The 25,616-nt window shown below is 45.4% G+C and overlaps 1 protein-coding gene across 1 annotated transcript in view; it reads right to left on the bottom strand.

The window, feature by feature from the left end:
• The window catches only part of LOC143290761 (calmodulin-regulated spectrin-associated protein 1-like), a 155,313-nt gene that overhangs the window by 63,444 nt on the left and 66,253 nt on the right, over positions 1-25,616 (bottom strand). The window contains exons 5-6 of the mRNA XM_076600273.1: positions 11,036-11,145; positions 2,974-3,059 (exon numbers count right to left, since the gene is read on the bottom strand). Of these exons, the coding sequence (XP_076456388.1) occupies positions 2,974-3,059; positions 11,036-11,145 (196 nt within the window). The remainder of the gene's footprint in view (positions 1-2,973; positions 3,060-11,035; positions 11,146-25,616) is intronic.

The raw sequence follows: 25,616 nt of genomic DNA, 5'->3' as shown, positions 1-25,616 counted from the left end.
TCCACATTCTATGGTAGTTGAGTTCAACAACCATTGGCTAGCGCCCTTAAGGTCAAGTTGTCAAGGGCTTTGGTCCTGGTTTGGTGATGATTTTGTTGTTCAGGAGGGCGAGTTCTAGAATCCACATTTTACTAATATCCAAACTGGAATTTTGTTGTTCAATAGGGTGAGTTCTAGAACCCACATTTTACTAATATCCAAACTACTTACTGTTATATGTAACCTATTCCAATCCTGTCTACGACTTTACAGTTTACCACTCTGATACTTCATCATGAAAGTACCTATAACAAGCTGAACGATTCCCACAATGACCAACTTTTCATGCAAGTTGATTGATGAAGAAGTTCTTCATCATTTTGTCAACTTAAATGTTCAGCATGTTCATTCTCGCTAATTCAGTAACCTCTTTTGTTTCAGTTTCACTTTCAGTCTTTCAAGGGAGAAGTTTGCGTTGAGATGAATTCATGTACACTTCACCACATCTGCTAGGAAGATGCCTGATCAGCAGCATAATCCAACACGCTTAATCAGGCCTGGAGTGTATGCATATATATTTGTGCACCTATCAGAGTGGATTTCTTCTACATAATTTTGTCAGAGGACAACACTTGTGTTGCCATGGGTTCGTTTTCAGTGCACCAAGTATGTGCTGCACAAGGGACCTAGGTTTATCATCTCATCCAAATGACTACACTGGGGGAAAGGGCAAGACTGGGATTCAAACACAGACCCTCACAGACACTGTACTGGCAGACAGGCATCTTAACTATTCTTCCTCATAAAAATTTCGGAATGCAATAATACACTGATAATCATAATAATAATAATAATAATGGACATTTATATTGCATATTTCTCCAGAAATACTGCTCAAAGCGCTTTACATTTCGTTCCCCATTCCCCACCTTCCCATCAATACTCCCCTCTGCCCCCGCCCCCACCCCCACCCACTCACACACACGAAATAATAATAATGTAGTATCATTCTGTGTGCTCTGTCCACAATATCTTTTTCATTTGTTTTCACCCTTTCAGTACCAAGTATATTCAAGCTGACAACTATCTGCTGAGGGATGATTTGGTCACAGAGGATAATGAAAAATTAATAATTCTGGCTTGCAAACTACTGAAATAAAGTATATCTAACATATTTTCTGAAAGGAAAATGAACACACTATCAAAGTATGGCAACTTCACATGACTTTAATGAATTTGTGATAGGAAAATTCCTACAATGATCCAGGTGGAATTTTCCATCCTGGGACACTCTTTTGCTCACTGAAAGGAAACTTCCATCCTGGGGTACTCAAGGGGTTAACTGTGAATAAATAATGTCATTCTGTCTTAAAAACTGCATTTAACCAAATGCTAATCTGACAACAAACCGGGAACAACCCATGAAAACCTTGAAGATGTGATGCATGGAATGAATTTTCACTTCAAAATTTGTGTTGACAAACAAAGTACTTCCACAGAAAAAATGTTTAAGTTACACACACACACGCACACGCAAGCACAAACACACACACACAAATTAAACTACAAAATGAAGGCGCTGATCGGCGATTTCCTAGTTTAACGCTTCAGGTGCCGATGGGCAACTTGTATGCTAAAAGCCCCCGGCGCAAACCTCACTCGTTCTTCTTTTCATGAAACCACACATATCTGAAATGTTAACCACATGTTTCCAGAATGTCTATTCTACGTGTGAGTTGGAAGTGGACGCACGTTGTCGAATATTTCAAAATTTATCTAGCAGATTTCTCCCGTCGAAGCATGGCCAGCACTTCAGGAAACAAACGAAGGGGTGTTTACAACACCACAGAGGCATTGCAAATTATTTTAGATGATAATGTGCCTGCTGTAGTGCCGATTGGTGACAGTGGAGAATTCACCAGACCGGTCAAGAATGATTGACAAGTAACACAAAGACATTTGATAATGTACAAAGACATTTGTGAAAGGAGCCATGAAACCTTCCAGTTTTGCAACAAACTGTGTGTGTGGTATTGGTGTTTCCGAATAGGATGTGGTGTTTTTTGTGTGTATTTTTGTGTTTCTTTTGCTATATCAAATTGACACAAATACATTATTTAATAATGTACAAAGACATTTCTGAAAGGAACCATGACACTTTCCAGTTTTGCAACATACAGTATATGCGGTGGTGGTGTTTTTCCTAATGGAACGTTGGCAATACTGTGTGTGTGTGTGTGTGTGTGTGGTGTGTTCTTCTCATCCCTGCACATAGGTGAGTGCACATTTTATTACAGTGTGTTATGTCTGTGTCTCCAGTTGTATTTCCCAGTCTGTGCGTTCATTTTTCACTTCAAATGGTTATTTTATGTTTAATAAAACAACTACAGATATGTGAAAACTACTCAAAAAGTACATACTTTTTCATTTTCATCAATTGATTTCAAAATTCAGTCAATGTATTCATACAAATAACATGCTTATAATTTGCATTCTTTGCCCTTTAAAATGAGCTATGAATGAAGACGATTAAATGAGTAGAAGCAAAGTTATGGCAGGTTAAAGTGCGTTGCTGGTGACACAGTTTTCCCTCTCCTGCACAGCTGGTTTAGATAGAAGTGTACTGCTGCTCAGCTGGTTTGTACAGCGAGCTAGCTCTGCACCTCTGGCGATGAAAGGGTTAGGATATTTGAAAATTATTTTTCTACTTCCAAAGTATTTTTTGACAAAGTATTTTCTGAGAAAATAAATTTGTTAAAGTTTAAAACACACACACACACTTCGTAGGATAATTGTTGTTTGTATATTTGAGCTAAAAAAACCTGAGAGAAAAAAAATCAAATACCAGTAACATTTGTTGAAATCTTGACTTTGACCATTTTTCTTATTTTCTTCTGTATTAACACTCAGTGGAGGAATGGTTAACAATGAGAAGAGAGAAATGACAACAAGGACAATACTAGACCACCATAGCAACATGGAGCATGAACTGACCTCACTTCCTGAACCACCATCTCCGCGCTGGCAATCTCACTGGTATAAGCTTTCATCAAGCAATCAATCAAGGCCAGATGAGCAGTCTGGGGAAAACAACATACAGAAATGTAAACATCTTCTGTTGTACTATTAAGCAAGTGATGATTTTTACAAATATTTGCTGGCTAACCTGAATGTTGCCTATGATTGTACTACTTTTCGAGAGAATATGTGTGCTGGTCAATATTTCTGCATGTACTCCTTTTAACCTTTCTCTTATACTTTCCATAGGTCAATATTTGATACTCATGGATTATGTTTCCAAATCCACCAGGAAACAGATTTGAAAATTGGTAAAAATGTTTTGTTTTTGTTGTTGTTGTTTTTTTTGGGGGGGGGTTGATTTTTTAGTTTTGTATAGGATGAAAAAAGGGATAAAGTTAAAAGATCAATAGAGATACACAATATTTAATATGGTTATGTTAAATCAAATCAAATTATGGTGTTTAGAGCATCACTGACCACTAAGGCCATCTCAAGGCTATCGCCATGTTAGCATCTACTTCAAGTCAAGGGTAAAAAAAGTACAAAAAGAACTAGTCACCATTTCAAACTTTTCACTAAAGTTTAAAAACCTTCCAGAGTTTAAAGCATTCAAATCTGAATAAAAATGTTCACTTCTTTCAAGAAGTCCATAGCGTCCACGGAGGGACATCATGAAACAATGTCTTCAGAGAATCTGCCGTGTAATGTCTGTGTCTAACGTCACACAGATCCCAGCAATCAAGGAGCACGTCATTTGTAATGGGTGGAGTATGAGTGGCAAATGAAGCTTCTAAATGTAAAAACCATTCACTGGCATTAGTTGCCCAGAATGGTGGAGCTTTGAAAGCAACAGTGGCCACTGTAGGGGGCGGGAAATCTCTTTGCGTTTGCACTGCTTGTGCGAGTGTTTGTTGTCGAACAGCGTCAGCGAGTTGACAGATGGCTTCTGATGTAAACTCCATATTATGAGTGGTTGGAACTGCATAAAATCATAGTGTGTTCATCATTTGAGTCTGTACTCACGTTGGGGTGAAATGAAATGAAATTATGGTGCTTAGAGCCTCGCCGACCACTAAGGCCATCTCAAGGCTATCGCCGCGTCAATTACTACTACAAGGCTAAAAAAAACAACCAATTAAAATGAGTCACCACTTCAAACTTTCCACTCCAAAGTTTAAAAAAAAACTTCCATAGTTTAAAACCTTCAAATCTGGTTAAAAAGGTTCACTTCTTTTAAGAAGTCCATCAGCGCCCACGGAGGGACATCACGAAACAAAGTCTTCAAAGAAACCGCCGTGTAATGTCTGCGTCTAACGTCATGCAGATCCCAACAGTCAAGGAGCACGTGTTTCACGGTGAGAGGCTCGTCACAGGGAACGCATCGAGGGGCCTCCTCCCCCTTCAACAAGTAAGAATGAGTAAAAAAAGTGTGCCCCGTACGCAGTCTGCACAGCACAGATTCCTCCTTTCTGTTCTTCACCCCCGAAGGGAGGGTCTCCCCCAGGTCCGGACGGATCTGGAAGAGCTTGTTGTCTATCTGGGTGTTCCATTTCTCTTGCCAAAGATCTTTAACGTAAGTATTGACCTTCCGCTTCATGTCTGTATAGGGTACCAAGGATCTGGACAATTCTTTCTTTACAGCGTTCCTGGCCAGCAGGTCCGCCCTTTCGTTACCACGAATGCCAACATGTCCGGGAACCCAGGCCAACACAACCTCGTATCCTTTCTTCGTTGCGAGAGTAAAAGTTTCATAAAATTCCAGCAGTTTGGGATGAGTGATATTCCTGCAGGCGATCGCCTCCAGGGCTGATAAGGAGTCGGAAAAGATCATGAATCTCTTCTGTTTGGAAGAGAGAACCATTTTTAACCCCAGGACCAGTGCAGTCAGTTCCGCGGTGTATACCGAGCTGTCAGACAGGATGTGTTCCGTTGAGGGCCGGTCAGGAAAGGCGGGACAGAACGCAGATGCGGCGACTCCGTCCTCTGACTTGGAACCGTCAGTGAAGATGCCTTGAAAGGTGGGGAATTTGTGGCACAGTTCCGAAAAGTAGGTTCTGTAGGCCAGAGAACTGGTGGTGTCCTTACGGTACGAGGCCAGATCGAATCGGACCTCAGGTGTTGTAAAGGTCCACGGGGGGCTGTCAGGGAACTTAGAGAAATCTGAGATGCCACCGACATCCAGATCGGCATTTTCCAAGTGCGGCTGAATGCGGAGTCCGAGAGGAGGTATGCAGTTTGGGTTGTCTGTAAATTTCTTATTGAAAGGGTTGTTGAATACAGCATCGTAAGCAGGGTTTGTAGGTTCCGAAAACAATTTCAAATAATAGTTCAGGGTCAGCTTCAGTCTGCGGTTGGAAAGAGGCGGTTCCCCCGCCTCTGCATACAGGCTGTGCACAGGGGTGGTGCGGAAAGCACCCAAGCTGAGACGGAGCCCTTGGTGGTGTACAGGGTCCAACAGTTTCAGGTAGGACGGTCTGGCCAAGCCGTATACAACACTTCCATAATCCAGTTTGGACCGGACCAGGGCTCTGTAGAGGTGCAAGAGAGTCCTCTTATCAGCACCCCAGTTCGTGTGTGCCACAACTCGGATGATGTTCAGGGCTTTTAGGCAAGATATTTTCAGCTGTTTAATGTGACTGAGAAAATTCAGCTTCTGATCGAAGACGACCCCTAGAAATCTGGCTTCCTTGACCGCCGGGATGGTGGATGTTCCCAGACGGATTTCAGGGTCCTGATAGAATTGGCGAAAATTATGAAAGTGGATGCATTCAGTTTTGGAGGACGAAAATGTGAAGCCATTCTCCTCTGCCCAACACTGGATTTTGTTGACGCAGAGCTGAAGCCGTCGCTGGATGCTGGCGTACGTGCTGCCGGTTGCATATAAAGCAAAATCATCCACGAACAGCGAGCTGTCCGATCCTTTCTGAACGGATTGAACGATGTCATTAATTTTGATGCTGAACAGAGCAGGCGACAGGATGCTCCCCTGTGGGACACCCAGCTCCTGCTCGTGAATGTCGGACAGGGTGGTGCCAACTCTCACCTGGAATTGTCTGTCTTGTAAAAAATTGTGGATAAACTGAGGCAGGTGTCCTCGGAAGCCGAGCTTGTGCAAGTCGGAAAGAATACCAAATTTCCACGTGGTATCGTAAGCTTTCTCCAGGTCAAAAAATATGGCCACCACATGTTGTTTGTTGACGAAAGCATTTCTTATCGTGGTTTCCAGACGAACCAGATGGTCAACGGTAGAGCGATGCTTGCGGAAACCGCACTGTTCCTTCGCCAGAAGGCCGTCGGTCTCTAGTTTCCACATCAGTCTACCGTTGACCATCTTCTCCATCAGTTTGCAGACGCAGCTGGTCAGTGCAATTGGGCGGTAGTTGGAGGGGTTCGAGGGGTCTTTTCCCGGTTTCGGCAGCGGGATTATGAGGGCTTTCCGCCAGGAGGGTGGAAAGAAGCCTGTGACCCAGATGTGGTTATAAACTTTAAGCAGGGTGTCCAGACAGGTTTGGGGAAGGTGCTTTAGGAGTTTATAATGGACTTCGTCCATTCCTGGACAGGAATCCGTACAGGTCTGAAGGGCAGATTTAAGTTCGTTCATTGTGAAAGGAAGGTTGTAATTCTCTGTGTTGTCGGAAAAGAAGTTACATGGTGTTTTTTTCTAACAGGTTTTTGGTTTTAAGAAAGCGAGCAGATTTGTTAGCAGATCTCGAGTTCTGTTCTATTGTGGAGGCAAGCAAATTGGCAACTGCTTTCTTCTCTGTGACCAGAGCGTCTGAAAGCTTAAGATGGTGGAAGGTCGGGCATGCGTTTTTGCCCTTAATTCTTTTTAAAACCCTCCACACTTTCTTCTTGGGTGTGTTGGAGGTTAAGGAAGAGCAGAAATCTCTCCAAGACTTCCTCTGGCTCTTTTTAAAAACATACCTGGCTTTCGCCCTCAGCTGTTGATGGGTTCGAACGCTATCGGACTCCGGTCTCCGAAAGACGCGTCGCTGCGCTCTCTTCCGAGACTTGCGGGCCTCCCGACATTCCGCGTTGAACCAGGGCGTTCTAGGGACCTGAGGCTTGGAGGTAGACGATGGGACTGCTGCTTTGGCGCAATCTAAAACGATCCGAGTCAGAGCGTCAGCAGGGTCCTTGCTTTTCAATACTGTTTCTTCCTGCAGCTCCGCTCTTATCTTGGTGGTAAAAAAACTCCAGTCTGCTTTGTCGTAGTACAGGCGGTCAGGCAGAGAGTCACCTTCTCCATCTGTGGGGCGGAGGACGACAGGAAAGTGGTCACTCCCGTGCAGATCGTCGTGCACTTTCCACTCGTAGTCCAGGACCAACGATGGATCGCAGACCGACAGATCTAAACACGAGAGCTTTCCAGAGGACAGATGCAGGTAAGTGGGAGACTTGTCGTTAAGACAGCACAAGTCCATGTCAGAGAGAAGGTTTTCTAAGAGAAGACCTCAGGGCTGATGTCATCTCACTTCCCCAGAGCGGGGAGTGTCCGTTGAAGTCGCCCAACAGTAAAAACGGACGTGGGAGCTGGTCGACCAGGTTCATGAGGTCCTGCCTCAGAACACGGACGGAAGGGGGAAGGTAGAGAGAGCAGACAGTGATGGTTTTCTCGAGCGTGACTCTGACTGCCACCGCCTGTAAAGGGGTGCTTAAAAGAACTGTACTGTATAAAAGGGACTTTCGAATAAAAAGAGCGACACCTCCCGTCAACCCCTCTTGCTTCGGTTGAGCGGGTTTAAAAACGGAGTTAAAACCAGAGAGAGATAAAACCTTGCCATCTCTTTGCAGAGTCTCCTGCAGTGCCAGCACTGAAGGTTTCAAAGCACGACAAAGCAGCTGGAGTTCCTGGAAGTTGGCATAGAATCCCCGGATATTCCAGTGGATCACTGCCATTAAAAAGGTTTTTAAAAAAAAAAAAAAAATAAAGCAGCAGCCTATTCCATCGCTACCCCCTGCTCCTCCACTTGCGGTGGCTCAAGGTCCGCCAGGATGGAATATTTGTTCTTTGACATAAATTTTTCAGGTTCCGACCGGGTCGAAATATCCACCACCTCGGCCCCTCCCGATCCCGCCGTGGCCGCAGCCCTCCCCTCCTTGAGTTTTGGAGGTGCGGGGGGCTTCCGGCCACTTCCGCCAGCCCGAGGGCCAGGCAGACGAGAGGCGGGGCGAGGGGGGCCGGGGGGTGGGGTGGGGCGGGAGGCGGACAACGTGCCTCCGCCCGAGGCTTTTCTCTCCCGCCCAGCAGCCCCTGAGGACTGCCGCGCAGGATGGGAAGGGGTGGACACAGCGCCTCCACCCAAGGCCAACGGTTCCGACGAGGCGGTTAAGTCGTCCGTCTGCGTTCCTGTGGACGTCGTCTGGACTGCGACGTCCACCGTCCCGGATCTGACGACAGAGGCATACGACGTCCTAGGCGACGCGGCCTCCACCTGTTTCCTTGCCTCAAAGAAGGAAATTTTCTGTTCTGTCTTGACTTTCTGAATTTGTTTTTCTTTCTTCCAGGCGGGGCAGTCCTTCGATGAGGACGGGTGGCCACCTCCGCAGTTCGCACACAGGGCTGAACTGACGCAATCGCCCTGGTGCGCCGCCTTCGAACAGGTGCCACACGCCTCTTCCTCCTTACATCTGTCTCTCACGTGTCCGAATTTCTGACACTTAAAGCATCTCAGAGGGGACGGTACGTACAGGCTGACATTAACTAGCAGGTATCCGACCCGAATGTCCTTGGGGACATCCGGGCAGCAGAAGGTGAGGAAGAAAGTGTTGGTCGGGACTCTGTCCGACCCCTTCCTCACCGTCACCCTGTACACATCGGTCACTCCCTGAGAGGACAGTTCGCTCTTGATCTCGGCCTCAGACACACCTTTCAACTCCGGGCATCTGATGACTCCCTTAGAGCAGTTGAGACCTTTGTGAGGGGAAATCTTCACAGCCCTATCCACGAAAGTGGTCGCCTTCAGAAGGAGCTGTGTCTGTCTTTTGGATTCTGTCTGTACTAAAAACGCTCCGCTCCTCAGCCTCTTGATGGATCTGAGCGATCCTGCCAGGCACTGAAAGCCCTTCTGGACAGCGAAGGGGCTGAGAGCTGACAAGGGCTTGTCGTCATCAGCGCCCTCCATCACTAGCCATGATGGCCAAAAACCAGAGGTCTCGACGACCTCCGACTCAGAGTCTGAGTCGTCCGTTCCCTGTCGTCGTCTTTTTCCGAGTTTGGGGGGGTGTATTTGTTTAGGATTCATGTTGAAAGAAAAATGTGAATTCATCCCTCCCTTACCCACCCACCATGGGGTCCAACTTAGGGGCCAGGGTCAAGGGAACACCAGCTTGACCCCTTCCAGGTTTCGGGAGGGATATACAACCAGCAGCCCAGCTCCAACGTGCTCCCCCCCGATCATGCCCAGCTCCCGGGGACAGAGAGCCGAGCACTACGGGGGTTACCTTCGTCAGCCACTAAACTGCCAGTCTTGACCCAGCCCCACGAAGGGGTAGCCGATTGACACACACGGGCCAATGTGTGCCGCCTGTCTTAGGAGAGGTCCGAGCCAAAGGGATGTGTTGAGAGCAGCGTGCTCTCTCAATCCCCAGGATCTCATTCCCCTCCATCACAGGTCGCGCCGCACGGCAAACACGGCGGGCCTAAAGAAGGCCGCAGAGAAAAAAAGAATGTGGAAAAGAAGGCTTGATGGGGAGCTGAGGACAGAAAAGAGGCGGTAAAAAGAAGAACAAAGAATAGCGAAAGGGACAGTGGGTCACATTTAGTTTGGGCCTCACTCACGACCTGTTCGGCATGGGAAGCCCTATCAGGGGCATCAGTACAAAACCACCACTTATTCAGCCCTAACAGCTACGATGGCTATGTAGGCTGTCAATTAAGACCTGGGACCAGAGCACCAAACCCCAAGAAGCACTGATGCCCCCGCCGACATAGCTTGCTCGATCACTGGCCACTAAGCCTCCCGACCACGACAAGGTAGTGACCCTCCCGGGAGTGGGTCAGGAGAACACCAGCCTGACCCCCTCCAGGTTTCGGGAGGCTGCAATGACTGTCGTTTACATGCATTTGGAAAATGTGTATTTCAACATAATTGCAATTGTGTAGCGTCCACCAGCTGTCAAACAAAACAAATGTATTTAATCCTATTCCTGAGCACGATATAAGCTATTAGCTTGTTGTTGCTCCGCTGTCTATCTGTACATGTGTGACATATTTACTGAATAAAAATTTTGTTTAAAAACACACAGTCCACTAAACAATGGTGTGATGCTGAGCCCACTGGCATGATCTCAGTCTTGTCTGTGTTAAGTTTCAATTTGTTGCTGCTCATCCAAGCCAGCACATGATCAATACAATTTTGAATATCACATATAAAGCATTAGAAAATTCTGTGGGAGATTCACTTTTGGACAACTAAGTGTCATCAGCATACATTGGTAGTCACAACCACAAGAATCAATCAATACCTATGCAGGGCAATCTTGACTGAACACACACAACACACACACACACACACACACACACACAGAATGTCATCTCAATCTTTGTTCAGTCATATATCTAGCAATGTGTTTTTGAATTAGAGAGGATCACCACTAAATGTTCCAACGTTGGGGAGAAATCTACCAACTATAAAGATTTCCATGTCTTGCACTGTGGTAACACAGACTTGAGTTGATGGTAATGATCAGCTCAACCTCAGTGTTAAACACTTTACACTGACATATGCACATGCACACACACACACACACACACACACACACAAATGCATGCGCATCCACACTCAGAAGTATGCATGCTAGCATGCACATACGCACACACCAACACATACTACATATCTGATATCAATTACAGTGAAAAGATTTCAAACCAAAAAAAGATGTGTATGCTGACAGGTTCTACTCACAACAGTGTTGAGGCCCAGTCAAAACCACTGTCAACCCTTTATAAAGAATAGCCCAGAGAATTAATCTTCTAATCCTAAGTAAAACTGAAACCCAAGCTCTTTGCATCCCACCTATAACCCCCACTCACCACTCTGAAGGGTGCTGTATGCATGAGAACTGTCTCTGTAACAACAGTTTCCCCTGCCTCCAACACAGGAATGCCTTTTCTGGACAGGACTTGGATGATGCTCCAATGACCTTGGTGAAGAAAATAAACAAGTTTGTTCCATATCAATTATTTTTCAGTCAAATGTTTTCAAGTTACCAAGTTTGTGTGACACACAATGACATTCAGATACACCACAACCTGGTAACAGGGGAACAGATACACCACAACCTGGTAACAGGGGAACCCATCTTTCCCCGAGCTCAAATGAAACTTGTGAATACCTCAAAAGTGGTATTACAATCTCACCTGAGACAACATCGTGTAACAACTTAAAGCATGCGAAACTCAAGTGAACTTTCACAACTTGCTTACTGTCTGTTGCTTTGAGCCCAGCTGACTGCAGAGCCTGAGACTAACACACACACACACACACATACTTCATGGCTCACATGTGATTCCTGCTGCAAAAAATATCCAAAACAAAAACGCTGGTTGTGGAGGAGGGCAGAGAGGGAGATGTGGGGGTGGAGAGTTACCAGTACATACATGATTATGCCAATCCAAATAATATTTTTGCTCACAATCAGAAACGTGTGTCTTAAAACAGAAAGACGTGTGTTGGAAACAGAGTAAATCTATCTTAACCCTTTCACCGCAGGGTGTGCAAATGTGCTGTATCTCACAGCACCAGGCTTTTTTGTTCTTGCTTTTTTTCAGTCATGACTGAATTTTACACCTACACTTTTTCAAAAGCTTGTATCTTCATAACTATTTATTTGATTTCCTTGCTGTTTATTTTATGAAATAAAGTAAAGATTGAACTTTGTTATTTGGGAATCAGGAGTGACCATCCCCAACCCAGCGGGTCAGATAGTGGAAGGTCTCCAAATTTGGAGTTTAGTCCCAAATTAGCTGACTTGCTAGTTAATAAGGGCTCCCGGGCAAACTGGCAGTGTTGTCTACCAAGATGGGGTGAGGCTTCAGGTGGCACTGTCTCCTCTATAAAAAGCCCCACATGTCCTACGATCGAAACATCGAGGCAGACATGGGTTGCCTCAAAAACCCTAGCCCTGGTAGATGAAGCTCATTAGCCTAGGGAGGCAGTTCATCCAGGAGAAGGAAACTCTGATTTCAAACCCAAGCAGATGAAGATTGTCAGGCACGGAAGGCTGTTCGTCTAGGAGAAAGACAACTCCAAGCTCAAACCTCCACTGCCTTGCAGCTACATCTTCTTCAGGAAAAGGCTAAGGGAGTAAACCCTGACAGAAAATCCGGAGCTGGAGTCCCGAAGGCGGTCTTGAGTCGTAACCAACTCCTTTCCGGCAGCTCCTGCATCGCCTCTGGTGCCTGGCGTATTGGCTTCTGCTTTTGGTTTAATATTTTTCAATATCAAGAAACAAGGCGAAATACAGCGTTCAATTAAGAAAACCTGAGCATTCTTTACAACCGATGGGAGGGTCTCTTTTAGGTCTGGACGAATTTGGAAAAACTTGTTGTCCGTCTGGCTGTTCCACTCCTCTTTCCCAAGATCCTTGACGTAATTGTTCACTTTCTGCTTCATGTCTGTGTATGATATGTAGGATTTCGATAATTTTTCCTTTACAGCATTCTTGGTCAGCTGGTCTGCCATTTCATTACCATGAATGCCATCATGGCCAGGATTCCAGGCATCATACGCTTTCCTTGTTACAAAGGTAAAAATTTCATATAATTCCAGCAGTTTCGGATGTGTCAGATTCCTGCAGATGATCACCTCCAGGGCTGACATGGAGTCTGAAAAAATAATATAATTCTTGTGTTTTGCAAGGAGAACTATTTTTAAATCCAGAACGGTCAGTTCCGCAGTGTAAACTGAGCTGTCAGACAGAATGTGTTTCATTTATGGCTGGTCAGGAAGGGCAAGACTGAACGCAGATGCAGCAACACCCTCCTCTGAATCTCAAATTATGGTGCTTAGAGCCTCGCCGACCACTAAGGCCATCTCAAGGCTATCACCATGTTTATATCTACTACAAGAGAAAAAAAAAAACAATAAAAACAAGTCACCACTTTAAGCTTTCCACTCAAAGTTTTAAAAACCTTCCATAGTTTAAAATCTTCACATCTGATTAAAAATGTTCACTTCTTTCAAGAAGTCCATCAGCGCCCACAGAGGGACATCACGAAACAAGGTCTTGAGAGAAACCACCATGTAATGTCTGTGTCTACTCCGCCGTGTAATGTCTGTGTCTAACATCATGCAGATCCCAACAGCCAAGGAGCACGTGTTTCACAGTGAGAGACTCATCACAGGGAATACATCGAGGGGCCTCTTCCCCTTTCAACAAGTAAGAATGAGTAAAACAAGTGTGCCCCGCACACTGTCTGCACAGCACAGACTCCTCCTTTCTGTTCTTCACCCCCGATGGGAGGGTCTCTTTTAGGTCTGGACAGATTTGGAAAAGCTTGTTGTCCATCTGGGTGTTCCACTCCTCTTGCCAAAGATCCTTAACATAAGTGTTCACCTTCTGCTTCATGTTTGTGTATGGTACGAAGGATCTCGATAATTCTTTCTTTACAGCATTCTTGGCCAGCTGGTCTGCCCTTTTGTTACCACGAATGTCAACATGTCCAGGAACCCACGCCAACACAACTCGTATCCCTTCTTTGTTATGAGAGTAAAAGCTTCGTAGAATTCCAGCAGTTTGGGATGAGTGAGATTCCTGCAGGCGATCACCTCCAGTGCTGACAAGGAGTCGGAAAAGATCATGAATCTCTTTTGTTTCGGAGAGAACCATTTTTACCGCCAGAACCAGTGTGGTCAATTCCGCAGTGTACACTGACCTGTCAGATGGGATGTGTTCCGTTGAGGGCTGGTCAGGAAAGGCAGGACAGAACGCAGATGCAGCAACTCCATCCTCTGACTTCAAACCATCAGTGAAGATTTTCTGAAAGGTGGGAAATTTGTGGCAGAGTTCCAAAAAGTAAGTTTTGTAGGCCAGTGAACTGGTGGAGTCTTTAAGGTATGAGGCCAGATCGAATCGTACATCAGGTGTTTTAAACGTCCACGTTGGGCTGTCAGGGAACTTGGAGAAATCTGAGATGCCGACATCCAGATCAGCATTTTCCATGTGTGACTATCACAAACTACGACCTTGTTGTATGAATTATGTCATGCAGAGTGACGATTTTCCTTGTCAGATCTTTTACTTTTTGTGTCCACACGAAATTAGTCCCGCTAGTTTGGGGCTGCGCTCAAATTTTTAGCTTAGCGCGTGCATCTTTCGACCATACAGAATTATCTATTTATGCATTATAATTAAATTCGTGAAGACCCTTTTTGGCCAATCAAAGCAGTTCAAAATTGTTATTGTTACTAAAGAACTATCAGATCGTAGCGCAGGAATCCTTACCAGAAAGAAAACAGACCCTTGTGTCAAGGAAGAAGATTTATTTGTGCTCAGCGATTGCTTTGTATTTATATTTCTTATGTTGCAGCCGTCCCCATCCGGTGTGGTAATTCCAGGAATACCTATTGTTATTTATACTTAACAGTATCGTTACTGTATTCCTGGAAGCCCCAAGCTGGTCGGACTGCTGATTTTACCAGGCAACACAGAGCGCCAGTCAGTGCCAACGGTCCAATTGTCGTTGTTGTTTTTTGGACACCACAGGGTGTTTACGCAGATTTAAGCAGATTTCTGGTGTCTTTCTACTGATCTTTTCATATGGACTTCATCTTCTTCTAACCGAAAATTGTGTCTTCACTTCTGCGTTGGTGGGACCCAGCGTCTTTGTGAAGTATAACAGCAAGTAAAACGGATTGGCTTTGTTTTGTTTTTGTTCTGTTTTGTTTTTCTTCACACACGCATAACTGAGAACTTCTCAACGTCATCGATTTGTGAGAGAGCTTCAATCATCATCTGTGAACTCAAAAGACTTGTATACTGGACATCCACATCTGGAAGGACAGGACCGTGATCACAAGCCCTACTGTGAATCATTCCACATGAGTTATCGTTTGTACCTGTCCTGTACACTTGCCCATTAGTCCTGTGTCACATGTATGTTAAATTGTTAAATTATACCATTCAATTTTCATTTACGGTGTGAGCGTGAAGTGAGTATGAAAGTGCGCAGACGTGGTTGAAGCCCTAAAAACCTGAATCTATATTGGTTACACACAAACCCCTACACATTTTCCTTCCCCATTGGAAAGTGGCAATATACAGATCTATGCACCAAACGAAAATTGTGTTACAGTGGCTGAAAACAGAGTCCAAGTGGAGGGATGCAGTTTGGGTTGTCTTCAAATTTCTTACTAAAGGGGTTGTTGCAGACACTATCGAAGGCAGGATTTTTCATTTCAGAGAAAAGATTCCTATGAAGATTTTAGTCAAAAGCATGGAAATATAACAAATTTTCTTACTTTAACCCCTAGGCTGCCTATATGACGAGATAACTCGTCATCGCAAGCATGTACGCTTCACTGCCACAATGACAAGATAACTCGTCATTGAAATATTCTGACTTTTCCCTGCTTTGCATTCAGTTCGTTGACAAAAATGTTGGTAGCTTTAGCTTGGGTAATCTTTCTAGATTCTATTCATAGCTAGAAACACCATCAACGTAATGAGGCAGTCCTTTATTTGAACGTTTTGGTTGGGTTACTGGTCGCAGTGTTTGCCTGACTCCTCTCCTTGCTCGCTCAACAAAATGTCGGACTGACGCCATGCTCAAGACATGCTATCGTGGTAAGTAAATTAACCAAGATTGCTTTCTTTAGCTGATGCTCAGAAAGAATTGAAGCGTAAATTCGAAGAAGACAGTGATGAACATTTATAGGATGATTTGACAGAAAATAAAGGGAGCAATCAAGAGAGTGGCCAAGATACGACTATCAGTGAGTGATGCCGGCTGTACAAACCTTAGCAGACGACAGAAAATGACTGAATTATTAGCAGGACACAGTGTGAGCGATTTTTTTGGCACTCAGCCAACGCGGTCTGATGAGAACTGGATCAAGTGACTGTGTGAGAGGGGTGAAGAGGAGGGGGGTAGAGACTGAGGGGGCATGGCCTCTCATCCACATTATCACTTGGAGAAGTCACAATGCATTGTGTATCTATCTCTTTTTAAAAAAAATGTTTTCATTGCAGTTGTTCTGGTATGATTTCGTGTGTGCAGATATCCATTTGTCCAGAAAATATGATATTTTAGTGCAAATTACCTGACTAATGTTTGTAATGAACAAGTTGAAAATGGGACAAAAAACAAAACAAAATACTGATTTCAAAACAACAGCATGTCACTAAAAATATATAAAATGGGTAAACATCATGCGTTTTGTGTTCTTTATTCATTTAGCTTTCAGAAAATATATACTTTTATGGGTCTTTCTCCAATAACAAAGAGCAAAGAATTTTTTGAAAATTTATACCCTGGCAAATAGATTTAACTTATTTCCCTGGCAGCAAAAGGGTTAAATGGTTGCATAAGGTCAGTTAGAAATTATATAAAAAACCTGAAAACTGAAACTGATTATGACAGTGCTTTACAGATGAGAAAATCATTACAAATGATATATTCTGTGAAAAAAGGAACAAAAGTTTATTACGACACTTTAGTTAAAAACAATATGCCCCTAAATGCTGTAACAAATGGAACAATTTGCTGCAACTGAACATTAACTGGAAACAAAAAATTTCACAAAATACACAAAATAAGTGATGTAAACTTAAAATGGTTTCAAATAAGAATAGTTCATAGGATTATTGCAACAAACAGATCTCTGAAACAGATGAATATCTTTGATAATGATAAATGTAGCTTCTGTGGATCACTTCCAGAAACCATTGAACACCATTTCTGGAGATGTGAGATTGTGCAGAGATTTTGGACTGCTTTCCAAACTGATATTAATAACAAATGCAATAATGTATACAATGCCCAATTATGTGAAGAATTGGTTTTATTTGTAAACACACACACTTGCTACATATGACATTTTTTATTTTATTATTTTACTTGCCAAAAATTTTCTGTACATATGCAAATTCAATAAACAACCACCACAACTCAATGCATTTAAAACACTGCTCAGATACAGATACAAAATCTAAGAACATGCATCTTATATACTGATGAACCACTATGCTTTGCATACATAGATGAACAGTTACTTTCCAATAATAGAAACTGTTACCTAATCACAATTTTGCCTGTTCCACAGTTACCATTCTGTATAATAGTTCTTACTTGTACTAGCAGGTTTTTATTTTTCATTTATTTATTTATATTCTTTCTTTCTTTCTTTCTTTATGTTAATTTTCATTGTTGTTGTTGTCTTTAACAATGTGATTAACTATAAGCTTTCTTTTCCGATAATGTAGAAGTGGTATACTGATTGCTCCTTATTAAGATATTAACCCTTTCGCTGCCAGGAAAATAAGATTTAAGTGAAATCTATTTGCCAGGGTTTTTTCACAAAAAACGGGTATAAATTTTCAAAAAATTCTGTGCTCTTTGTTATTGGAGAAAGACCCATAAAAGTATATATTTTCTGAAAGCTAAATGAATAAAGAATACAAAACACATGCTGTTTTCCCATTTTATATATATTTTAGTGACATGCTGTTGTTTTGAAATCAGTGTTTTGTTTTTTGTCACATTTTCAACTTGTTCATTACAAACATTAGTCAGGTAATTTGCACAAAAACATCATATTTTCTGGACAAATAGATATCTGCAAACACAAAATCATACTAGAACAACCACAATATATATATTTTTTTTTAAGAGATAGATACACAATACATTGTGACTTCTCCAAGTGATAAGATGGATGTGAGGCCACGCCCCCTCAGTCTCCACCCCCCTCCTCCTCACCCCTCTCACACGGTCACTTGATTCAGTTCTCATCAGACCGCGTTGGCTGCGTGCCAAGAATATTGCTCTGCTGCTAATTCGGTCATCTGTCGTCTGCTAACATCTGTACAGCCGGCATCACTCACTGACAGTCGCATCGTGGCCACTCTCTTCATTATTCATTTAGATCAGATCGTCCTATAAATGTTCATCTCTATCTTCTCCTTCGAATTTACGCTTCAATTCTTTCTGAGCATCAGCTAAAGAAAGAAATCATGGTTGATTTAGTTCGTCACGATCGCATGTCTTGAGCACGGCGTCAGTCCGACATTTTGTTGAGCGAGCGAGGAGAGAAGTCAGGAAAAAACTTGGACAGTGACCCAACCAAAACGTTCAAATAAAGGACTGCTTCATGACGTAGATGGGGTTTCTAGCTATGAATAGAATCTAGAGAGATTCCCCAGGCTAAAGCTACCACTATTTTTGCCAAGGAAGTGAATGCAAACCAGGGAAAAGTCAGAATATTTTGATGACGAGTTATCTCGTCATGCAGGCAGCGAAGCATACATGCTTGCCATGACGAGTTATCTCGTCATGCAGGCAGCCTAGGGGTTAAAATGCTACCACTCGCTTTCGCCTCATCCTTGATGCCATTACTGTAATTGTCGACATAATTGATGCTACTTCTATGTTACAATTTGTCCCTTTATCATTAATATCATCTTAAATCATCATCACTACTGCAATCAATAATGTGTAAACATTGATTGATTGAATGATTGGACAAGTTTTTTGTTTTGTCGTTGTTGATGTTGTTGTTGCTTTCCTGCTTTTTATATTTTACTTCGATTTTGTTTTGTTTTTTCTCTATAGTGAATGCTACCGTTCATTTATACTGTTTGTTCATACTGTTCTCTGCATTGTATTCATGTCTGCAAAATTTAAAAAAATAATTAAATAAAAATTAAGAGGCAGCTTCAATCTGCAATTGGAAAGAGGTGGTTCTCCCGCCTCTGCATACAAGCTGTGCAAGATGGTGCAGAACATGCCTAATGTGATATGGAGATCTTGGTGGTGTATTGGGTCCAGCAGTTTCAGATAAGTTTCTTTTTTCTTTGCTGCTCCTCACATCTGGAACAACCTTCACCATATCCTTGCATCTGATTATATCTCTGCTTTTTGCTCATCACTAAAAACTCGTCTTCTTAAAACCTATCTATAAGCACTCTCAGCTTCCTTGTTCTACACCACCACAAATGTCAACTCACTTTGGATACATGAAGAGTGGGAAAGGGAGAGTGGTGAGGGGGGTTGAGAAAGAGTGACCATGAATGAATTATGTAATTTGCAATACTTTTCTTTCATGGAAAGCACCCTGAGCTCTTAGAGAGAAAGGATGCTATACATGTATAAATGTACATTATTATTATTATTATTATTATTATTACAAGATGTTCTGGCCAAACCATAGACTACATGCCCGTAGTCCAGTTTGGACCAGACCAGAGCTCAGTGGAGGTGCAAAAGTGTTTTCTTATCAGCGTTCCAGTCTATGTGTGCCACGTCTCGGATGATGTTCAGAGCTTTTTGGCAGGAGGTTTTCAACTGTTTAATGTGACTGAGGAAATATAGCTTCTTATCAAATTCGACCCCCAGAAATCTGGTTCCTTGACCGCTGGGATGGTGGATTTTCCCAAACGGACTTCAGGGTCCTCAAGGAATTATTGAAAGTTGTGAAAGTGGACACATCCAGTTTTCACGGAAGAAAAGGTGAAACCATTCTCCTCTGCCCAATGCTGAATTTTATCAATGCAGAGGTAAAGCCATCACTGGATGCTGGTGTACATGCTACCAGTTGCATAGAGGGCAAAATCTCCACAAACAAAGAGCTATCAGATCCCTTCTAGAGCAACTCGACAGTGTCATTTATCTTAATGTTGAAGACAGAATGCTCCTTTGTGGAACACCCACCTCCTGTTCATGAATGTCAGACAGTGGTGCCAACCCTCACCTGAAACTGTCTTGCAAAAAATAGTGGACAAACTGGAGGCGTCCTCAGAAGCTGAGGTTGTAAAGATCAGAGAGGATGCCAAAATTTCCAGGTTGTATCGTAGGCTTTCTCCAAATCAAAAAATATGGTCACTACATGCTGTTTGTTAATGAAAGCTTTTCAAACTGAAACCAGAAGGCTGTCTGTCTCTAGTTTCCACATCAGTCTACTGTTGACCATCATCCCCTTTAGTTTACAAATGCAGCTGGTCAGTGCAATCGTGTAGTAATTTGAAGGGTTAGAGAGGTCTTTTCCTGGTTTTGGTACAGTGTAATGAGGGCTTTCTGCCAAGATGGTGTAAAAAAGCTTGTGGTCCCGATATGATTGTAAACTTTTAGTAGAGTTTCCAGACAGATGTCAGGAAGATGTTTCAATAGTTTGTAATGAATCTCATCCAATCCAGGAGAAGAATCTCTGCAGGTTTGAATGGCAGATTTTAATTAATTCAGTGTAAATTGCAGGTTATATTTTTCAGTATTTTCAGATGAAAAGTTCTTTCAGGCTTGGTTTTGAGGAACAGGGCCGATATATGGGCAGATGCAGAGTATGATTCAATTGTGGGGCAAGCAAATTGGCAGCTGCCTTCTTCTTTGTAATCAGAGCGTCTGAGTGCTTCAGATGGTGTAAGGATGGACAAACTTCCACACTTTCTTCTTGGGTGTGTTGGAGGTCAACGACGAGCAATAATCTCTCCAGGATCATTGCTTGCTATTTTCAAAGCAAATTTCAATTTCACCCTTAGCTGCTGATGGGTTTGCACGCTGTCTGCCTCTGATCTCTGAAAGATGTGCCACTCCTTTGGCACATTCTAAGATTATCTGTTGCAGAGTGTCAGCAGGGTTTTCACTTACCAAGACTCTTTCTTCCTCCAGTTCCACTCTTATTTTGGAAGTAAAAATTCCCCAGTTAGCTTGTCAATAGTTCAGACAGTCAGGTAGAGAGTCACCTTCCACATCTTTGGAACGGAGGACGACAGGAAAGTGGTTACTCCCATGCAGACAGTCGTGCACTTTCCATTTGTAGTCCAGGACCAATGACGGATCACACACCAACTGATCTAAACGTGAGAACTTCCCAGAAGAAAGATGAAGGTAAGTAGGTGATTTGTAGTTTATGCAACATAAGTCCATGTCTGAAAGAATGTTTTCTAAGAGAAGAACTCAGGCTGATGTCACCTCACAACCCGAGTGGGGAGTGGCCACTGAAGTCGCCCACCAGCAAAAAGGTCAAGGAAGCTGGTTGACAAGGTTTATGATGTCCTGCCTCAGAACAGGGACAGAAGGGGAAGATAAACTGAACACACAGTGATGTTTTATTTAGCATGACTGGCTGCCACAACCTGTAAAGGAGTGTTTAAACAGTTGAGTGCCTATAAGACGTTACCTGATGTCCTACAAAAAGTGTTACAAAAACAGACTCTGAATGGTTAGTTTGATGTGTCTGGATTATAAAAATACTATTTGAATGAACATGCATCAGGTAGAAGACCCCTTTCTACTCGATAATGATTTGCTAACTGGACCAGGTGGAACACGCATGGAAAGGGGGTTGCATCATATCCCAAAAAGGGCGTTGAAACTTTGTCCAGTAGAGGAAAAGGTCAGTCAGCGGATTTACACTATTTTGAAGCTGTGCATATAATTGATTGCTATAGCAATGGAGAAGGATCTCTCTTGTCTGATGATTGGTTTGAACATGAAGATGAATGACAATCTCGGTGATCAAACTGACAGCCTATCTGATGGTAAGTCAGTCCTTCTATCCAATCAAACAGTGTTTTGAAGTGGTTATGACTGACAGTATATGTGCAGTGAGGATTGGAAGATGGGGAGGAGAGGGAGAGAAGTGATGTAAGACGATAGGTTGAATGCCAGCCAGAGGGTGTGAAGTGAAGGTGAAGTGGGAGTGGCAGTTGGAGGCTAGTGTACTCACATTTTGGTGTCATATACTGTACCATGTCAAACTGATGCAAACTAGGCCTATTGGTTTGCTCTGCTTGGCCAAATTTCGCGCGGCTAACAGTGAAAAGACGGGCCCACCCGCTCTCAGCCAATCAAACGCCTCTAAAAACTATAAGCACTTAATCATTCCTTTGGCCAAGGCTCTCCACGCCATCTTGTCAGGTTTACGCTCTGTCTCGTCTTACGCTTTTTTCGGCTGTTCAGCTTATCCTTTTGGCCTTATTTTGTTGCATGCGGCTCGTGTTTATTGTATTCTTACATTCTGTGTACTCGATTCGACTCGGCACCCTCGATTCGTTCGATTTTTTCTGCCTCTAAGTCGATCCTGTCTTTCCTTTCTCTGTTGGGGGTCGGATTTTCGCTGGGTGCCTAAGCGCAGGTTCCATGCCTCGTGTGCCATACCACGAAGGCAGGGGATCATGATGCTGGGATTGAGACTCGGTAAGAGACTCTCCCAGGCCCGGAGCTCATGATTCCTCCCGATACGGACCGCGGCGATGCGTCGTTAGACGCTGATCGCGGAGGCGACTTTCGTACCAGTAAAACGGTCATAAAGGGGACCGGGGGGAAAGAGGTACGAGCGTCGCCTCCCGAGGTGTCCCAGCGCGAGGCAGGGAGAAGGGTGAATGGCAAGTCATCTCCGTGCTGTGGGGACTCGCAGCTAGGCGCGGACTCCCAAGGGGAGGCCGCGCCCGGCCATTACCCGGGTCCCCACTCGGAGACGGCCCTCACGTGCCCCATTGTTGTTCCCCCTCCTCCCTTCTCTGTCGACCCCCCTCCCCCACCTCCTTTTGGGGGGGGAGAAAAATTTGGTTCCGGGGGGGGATCTCTACTTTGCCCACCCCGGGCCAAGCCACCCCAGTCTCCCCACGGGAGGGGATTCGGGGCGCGTGGCAACCTGCTCTGCAGGTCTTCCCGCTATCCGGCCGGTCTCCCCTGCTGGGGGAGGCCCGTGCGTGTCAGGCGGTTCCGGGCAGTCAGCCCGCTCGTCTTCGGGCGGGACTGACACCCAAGTCGGACCTGACCTCCCTCCGACTTGGCCAGGTTGTTCCCTTCATGGAGGTCAACGCACCAGTGACCCTTGGGGTTCGGGTCACAGTATGGCTGGTGCCCACGGGTAGTTACCCCCATTCTACCCGTACTGGGGCGCACCTAGGGTGCACACTGGGTTGCCGGGAGCACCAAGGGCCAGCCCCTTGTCCGCTCCCCACCGGACCCAACCCAGCACATCTCACAGGGTGACACACACAGCCCCGACAAGTGGGATCGACTTCTTGTCGGTCAGGTCGAGCTCCTCGACCAATATTGCCACTCTGTCCACAAATCGGGCCTCTGTCAACCCACAGGTGACCTCCACGGTCACAACGGCCTCCTTGTCAGGACCGACGGCTGCTCAGGGGCCCTACGCGGCCCGGCGGAGCCGGCAGTCCCCACCTGCCCAGCCCTCGGTCCTACAGTGAGATGAGTGGGTGTTTGTCCCCACACAGCACTCGTGGGTCACTCTTGCATCCAGGGACGCCCTCTCTGAAAAGGTGTGGCACCCACCATCCCAAGCATGGTTGGACCTACGGTCCACACGCTCCCCACCCGCTTCAGGTGTCAAGGACATAACAGTGGCGGCCATGGTCCCGGCTCGGGATCGTCCCAGCTCATCCCGCTGGGCTGACCACAGCTCACAGGACGCCCCAGTGGGTACATCCACTTGGGATGGCACCCAGCAGGGGATGGACTGCGAACAAGAGTGGGAGCCCCTGTCTTCGGATGAGGACGAACAAGCAGATGAGCACTCTTCGCCCACATCCCAGGGGGGACAGATTGAGCCCGTGCCTCCCTAGGGACCAGCCTGAACCAAACTCGGACTTTGCCGAGCTCGAACTGACCCTCCCCAATAGGGTCACGTATGCCGAATCAGTCCCTCAGGCTACTTTGTTACCCTTGACCCTCCTTACGCCATGTGACTCTAACTCCAGAACCACAAGGCAACTCAGAGTGCCAGAAATGGTGCAGGTATGGCTTAATAAGTCAGCCCGCACTGTCAGGGGTGCTGCTTCCATCCCTCCTCCAGGCAGGGAGTCCCTCTCTGCCCCGGGCGCCTTTTCCCCGGGAAAGTTTCTTAAAGATTCCTCCAAGGGAGGGGTGTGGTCCTGGTACACACAGGACCACCCTGCCTACAGCGGAGCAGAGCCCTCCGCACAGGACAGGATGTTGGTCTCACAGCGCACCACCTTCCCCACTTCAGCTAACCTATCCTTTAAAACGTTAGCAGAGTGGGACAAATTGGCCCGCCGCTGCCCCCTCGAGGTTTCCACGGCGTACACCTTCGACACGTTCCTTCACAGGGCCAATGAGCTGTGGGAACAGTGTCCAGTTAATCAGGACAAGGGGTCTCCTTCCTCTGTCCCGCCGGACCTCTTCACCGACCACAGGTTACACGCTTTTGGCAATAGGGTAGCATCTGGTCTCACGGCAGCTGCAGACACAGCTACCAGCCTTCACTTCAATACTGTGCTAGCGCGGCGTGATGCCATTTTCAGCCTCTCTAACATTCCTGTAGAGGAGAGGGCTGCCCTGCGGTCCATCCCAGCACAGCAGCACTCCCTCTTCGGACAGTTCCCGCCCCATTTGGTCAGCCACAGGGCAGAGACAAACAGGGAGGTGGCCTCATATTTGGCCCACACCTCTCATGGGCTCCAGGGTTTTATGCCATTGAAGAGACTGGCCACCAGGGCCCCTCCATATACCACGCCGCCTGTCAAGGCAGCGTGTGCTGAATCAGTGGCAGAGGAATAAACCACCTTAGGTCCATCCAAGCCGACCGTCCATGCCCGAGGCCAGAAGGCAGCACCCCCAATGACTGGGCCCTGATTCAGCACCGCCAGTCGTTCAGCCCCTCCAAGTAGGAAACTTGTCCCGGCAAGCACATCAGTGGTGTGCTCTGGGACTCAACGACGGGATTATGTCGGTGCTAGAGTCGGGGTACATGCTGTCTTGGGTGGAGGACCTCCCCCCTCTAAGATCCACTCCTCCTCCTTAGGTGCCCAGCTCGACGGAGCAGGAGAGCGTCCTAGAAAAAGAGATATCGCACCCACTCCTCATGGGGCTATATCTCAACTCTCGGACCCGGGCCCCGGTTTTTACGGCTGGTTGTTGGTGATTCCAAAGGTCTCGGGAGGGTGGAGACCAGTTTTGGACTTGTCCCCCCTCAACAAATTCCTCCCAAAATCAAATTCAAGATGGACACACAGGCACAGATTCGGGAGACCATCCAACAAGGTGATTGGCCTACCTCTATCGATCTGGAAGATGCTTATTTTCATATACTCATCCATTCGGCATCCTGTCGGTACCTGAGGTTCGTGTGGAGGGACAAGGAGTTCCAGTTCCCGGCCCTCCCATTTGGTCTGTCCCTTGCCCCTTTCCTGTCTACCAAGGTGGTGCGGGAATTGGTGTCCATCGTCCGCTTGGAATCCATTTGTCTCTGTGTGTACCTGGACGACTTGCTTATCCTGGCCCAGTCGCAGGCCCTGTGCCTGAGTCATACGGCCAGACTTCTAGACCTTTGCTCCCAACTGGGCTTCCTCATGGACCAGCAGATATGCGATCTGTCCCCACGTCAGTCCTTCGACTTCTTAGGGATGAGATTCGACACGCGGTCTATGATAGTCTCTCTGGCGCCAGATCACTGGGACTGTCTGGCAGGCCT

Source organism: Babylonia areolata, chromosome 16, assembly GCF_041734735.1.
Source record: "Babylonia areolata isolate BAREFJ2019XMU chromosome 16, ASM4173473v1, whole genome shotgun sequence".
In the NCBI taxonomy this organism is placed as follows: Eukaryota; Metazoa; Mollusca; class Gastropoda; order Neogastropoda; family Buccinidae; genus Babylonia; species Babylonia areolata.
The sequence above is the reverse complement of the archived record's forward strand: the minus strand, read 5'-3'. Positions and strand labels throughout refer to the sequence as shown.